At 38.6% G+C, this 4,015-nt stretch overlaps 2 protein-coding genes across 3 annotated transcripts in view; both read right to left on the bottom strand.

Annotated features, from left to right (window-relative positions):
- Window positions 1–842, bottom strand: part of pdap1a (pdgfa associated protein 1a) — a 4,600-nt gene extending 3,758 nt beyond the window's left edge. The window contains exon 1 of the mRNA XM_035667091.1: window positions 653–842. Within this exon, the coding sequence (XP_035522984.1) occupies window positions 653–665 (13 nt within the window). The 5' untranslated portion in view covers window positions 666–842. The remainder of the gene's footprint in view (window positions 1–652) is intronic.
- A 557-nt stretch (window positions 843–1,399) lies between these two features.
- cby1 (chibby homolog 1 (Drosophila)) lies at window positions 1,400–3,555 on the bottom strand. 2 transcript variants are annotated; one of them, XM_035666449.1, is made up of 5 exons: window positions 3,380–3,555; window positions 3,139–3,237; window positions 2,259–2,364; window positions 1,984–2,096; window positions 1,400–1,842 (listed from the first exon to the last, which is right to left on the bottom strand). In XM_035666449.1, the coding sequence occupies exons 2-5, from the start codon at window positions 3,214–3,216 to the stop codon at window positions 1,762–1,764; spliced, it is 378 nt and encodes a 125-aa protein (XP_035522342.1). In that variant the 5' UTR covers window positions 3,217–3,237; window positions 3,380–3,555; the 3' UTR covers window positions 1,400–1,761. The 2 variants fall into 2 exon arrangements, with proteins under 2 accessions (XP_035522342.1, XP_035522333.1); XM_035666440.1 differs by having other exon boundaries at window positions 3,471–3,553.
- Window positions 3,556–4,015: the final 460 nt, after the last annotated feature.

Genomic DNA, 4,015 nt, shown 5'->3' with positions numbered 1-4,015 from the left:
GTCAGAGTTTGTGTTATGTGTACACATCTGTCCCCACCCATCACTGTGACACAAACCCCCAACAGAGTCCAACCTTGTATTTAAAGTATCGTGTCATTACACAGTGTGAACAGTGTGAACAGTGTGAACAGAGACACACATGAGGGCCAGCTCCTCTCACCGGCAACTGTCACGACGAGTAAATGTTAGAGAAGAGACATGATGGCAAAAAAACAAAAACAAAAACAACCGGACACATACTTTAAACAAAACCTGTGTCAGAGTATCCGGTAATAGTAACACTCGCTACCTGGCAGGAATTAAAACAAACTAATAAATGTGTGTAAGTGAGCCGCAGCGTTGTCCTGTGCACATGGTAACGTTACTGGCGGTTTAACACAAACGGACGGAACTATTTAACCACTCAAACCGTTTTTAATGCGGAAATTATCAACACTATGTGAAGTGAGCCGAGTCCGTGTTAATCAGTAATAACCAGTAGTACATTTGTCGTGTCTTCGCTCGCCAGTACACCCTGCTAACCGGTTAGCACGCTACAAGCTAAGCATGTGAGACTTCAACGGGAATCCGCACTACTTTAGCTAACAGCTCGCTAGCTAGAATTAGCCCGCTAAAATTAGCACGTCACACGAACTTTAATGATAATACTTACCGCCCCGAGGCATTATTAAAAGTGAGTTTTATACAGATCGAGTCCACTGTGATACGGCTGAACGGCTGGCGGCTGTGTGAGCAAAGGCGACGGTTTAAAGTGCTCAAAGAAAAGAGAAAAGGCTAGAAAGTAGTTCGTCTCTCCCGCTGTCGGCAGCACAAACGTCGAAACACTGCGATCACTGCGCCTGCGCAGTTAGGAGCATTGGGCCAATCACTGCACTGAGCATTTTAACTGCCATGTACATCCGCCAATTAACTAAAGCGAAAACATAAATAAAATAAAATAAAATGGTCGTAGCTTTCATTGACAGGAACCCTGAATTCATTCTTAATATAAGTTATCATTATGAACTACTCAAAATCATTTTCTTGTGAGGTTTGTGCTTAAATAAAAACACTGATATTTCAAACTACATGTCACATGGGATAGAAATTATATATGATCGTTATATCTGGCAATATTAGCATGTATTAAAAAATAAAATAAAATAAAATACTAGGGATGAAGAAGGCAAGTACATTCATCACATGATCTCATACTAATTTTTTGGAAAAATATTTGTCCACCTGAGTTTCAAGTAAAAGCTCTGCAAAAAGCGAGATACTAATTTTTTGTCAAACTGTTTCCAAGGTCAAGAATAAACATCACTGCTCATATATGTGGAGCTGGATGAGAAGTCAGAATAGTTGACAAAATGCTATTCTGTTCTTATAAACTGTCAACAAAAAACAGCTTCCCTGTAATTGATTTTTCTTTTAATCTGAATAGAAAACACAGTAAATACAAAAAATCTTAAAAAGAAAATGTCAGCCTATAATTGCCATACAGAAGTAAAAGATGTAGAAAATATGCTGTGTATTGAACAAATATGTTCACAGTTTTTTTCAGATTCATGGTCATTAAACAAATGCAGGACAGAACAAATAATAGTCATTAAATCTGATTCAGTTGTAGCTGCTTTTCCAATAAATATAAGCAGGGCCGAAGCCAACAACACAAGAATCCTCATAATGAGAAAAATAATGAAAATGTCAACACACACATTTTTTCATCAACAAACTTCATAAGACATTATTTTCATGAATGAAGGCATCAGTTCGGATTTGTCATTTCTTCCTTCGATGTTGAGTCTTTATATCCTCCACTTCTTTCTCCATCAGGTGGTACTCCACGGTAGTCTCTGTCAACTAGAACAGAAAGATTAAATATCAGACAAACACAAGTTTATTCAAGGTCACTGCATCATTCAATTAAACATTTCTACCTCAGTGTATAAATATGCATATCGCATGTTATTAAGGACATAATCAAAACTGTTCAGATCTTACCATGTCCAAGAGAATTTCAATCTTTAGTTTCAGGAGGTTGTTCTCTTCCTCTAGCTGTGTATTTCTTTTCTTAAGCCGCTGCAATTCCCTACCAGATGCATTTCCACCAGATTCTGGTTCAACAAAAACAAAGATTCCATGTTGTGTTGGCCATTCAACCAATAGTGATGTAGCAGACATTGCAATGCACGCAAGAACAAGACAATTATGAGGTTCCCTGCATTTAAACTGCAGAGGGAGACACTGCACTGTTATACTGTTATCATAGTCATTACCTGTTATCCACTGTCCATCTTCAAATTTCCAGTTCTGACCTCCAATGTTCATCACAGGAGGTCCATACTCAAGGCCCAGCTCTACTTCTCTTGTGGAACGATCCAACTAAAAGAGGTGAGAAGGTTAAAAAACGATAGATCAGTCTGCATGCACATCAAATAAACAATAGCTAACACAATGTCAAGCTGCAGTGCACTGTTCAGGGTTCATACAGATTTTTAAAAATAAAATTCAAAGCACTTTTCAAGGTACCTAAACCAAAAATGACCAGACTCTGGAAGCCTTTTTCATCATTGTTCCAATCTGTATTGTCCCTTGATGGGAAATTGGATTTAAAGTAGAAGGCAAAGACACAAACACAACACACAGGAGGACATGGGACATTAATCACAACAGTTACAGCATCTGTTAGTTAAAAGTATCAAACCGTGGGAATGGTAACTATTATAAAGTGTTGCTGAGCAGTGCAGCCCAGACACATCACAGAACATCTACAATCTTTACTAAAGAAGTTTACTGTAAGTGCATTTGTGAAAAATAAAGTTGACAGAAAATAACACAACATACATTGATTGTTGATTTATACAACCACAACAATGTTCCCAGCTGTTCGTATAAACTTTGAATGTATGCATGTATGTATTGTATGCTTTATCATGATTATTTAATGCTTGTGGGTTCCACATCTCAGATGTCTCAAAACACGTCTTTTAATCCATTTGTATTTATTTATCCTCTAGGTCGGTATCTCCTCCGATCAGTGTAGACTCAATAAGGGATCAATGAGATTTAATTGAACTTACCCATCAGGGCACTTCATCGAAACAGTGACTTTACCACAGCGATGCTACCAATGAACATCAAGTTCTTCAAACTCACCGTGTGAAGGCTGGACAGAGATGCAGATTTGCGAGGTGGAGTCTTCTTCGGACTAAATGTGTTTCCAAAGAGCGGCATCTTTAGTGACTTTTTAAGGTCCTGTGTAAACGATGATACACCAGTGGTGAGATTAGTATTTTATAAACAGCAGTGTCAAGTAGCCACAGTATGTTTATCAATGGCACATTACCGAGCTAATGCTAGGTGGCTAACACTCGCTATGTGTGAGTACTACTCATACCTGACATTTAATTGAAACTGTCGACTGCCTCACAGGTGGGTTAGTAGCTGCTGTGTCACTTAAAACATATAGCTCATATAACGTTATTTACCTCCATACAGACTATTTACTTAAATTCTTATCGTGGTGGTTGAAATTCTTTTCTCTCCAAACACAACCATGCTTGCCACTGCGCATGTGTGAAGGGTCCATTTGGTTAAAACAGACAACACTGTGAAATATCACACGGCGTTAACATAAAGCATTTGGAATGGATTTGCTAACAGCAGCAAGATTAAGACTTTGTAAGAGCAACGAGGCGCTTGAATGTTCTTCCTAGGATTTTGGATGCACAAATAAACAGTCAAAGTCACATTAGGATAACATAAACACCCCTATGTAGGTGAGATAATGGAACCATCCATGTAACGTAAACGCATCACCATGGTGATCGCGTCACTCGGCCTTTCCGAGCGTTAAACAATAGCGATGTCCATATTGTGTATTCACAAATAGTAAAAATGTTTCAGGAACATAACTTGCAAAAGTGAGGTTTTAAGAAGTAACTCCACAGCTGAAACCATGTCACTGTAGTCCGGATATAAATATGTGTGACCCCGCCCCTTCTGTACACAGCCCCAGTGGCCTAATGGATAA

Source organism: Morone saxatilis, unplaced genomic scaffold, assembly GCF_004916995.1.
Source record: "Morone saxatilis isolate NCDOM2014 unplaced genomic scaffold, NCSU_SB_2.0 Contig1, whole genome shotgun sequence".
NCBI classification, from domain to species: Eukaryota; Metazoa; Chordata; class Actinopteri; family Moronidae; genus Morone; species Morone saxatilis.
The sequence above is the reverse complement of the archived record's forward strand: the minus strand, read 5'-3'. Positions and strand labels throughout refer to the sequence as shown.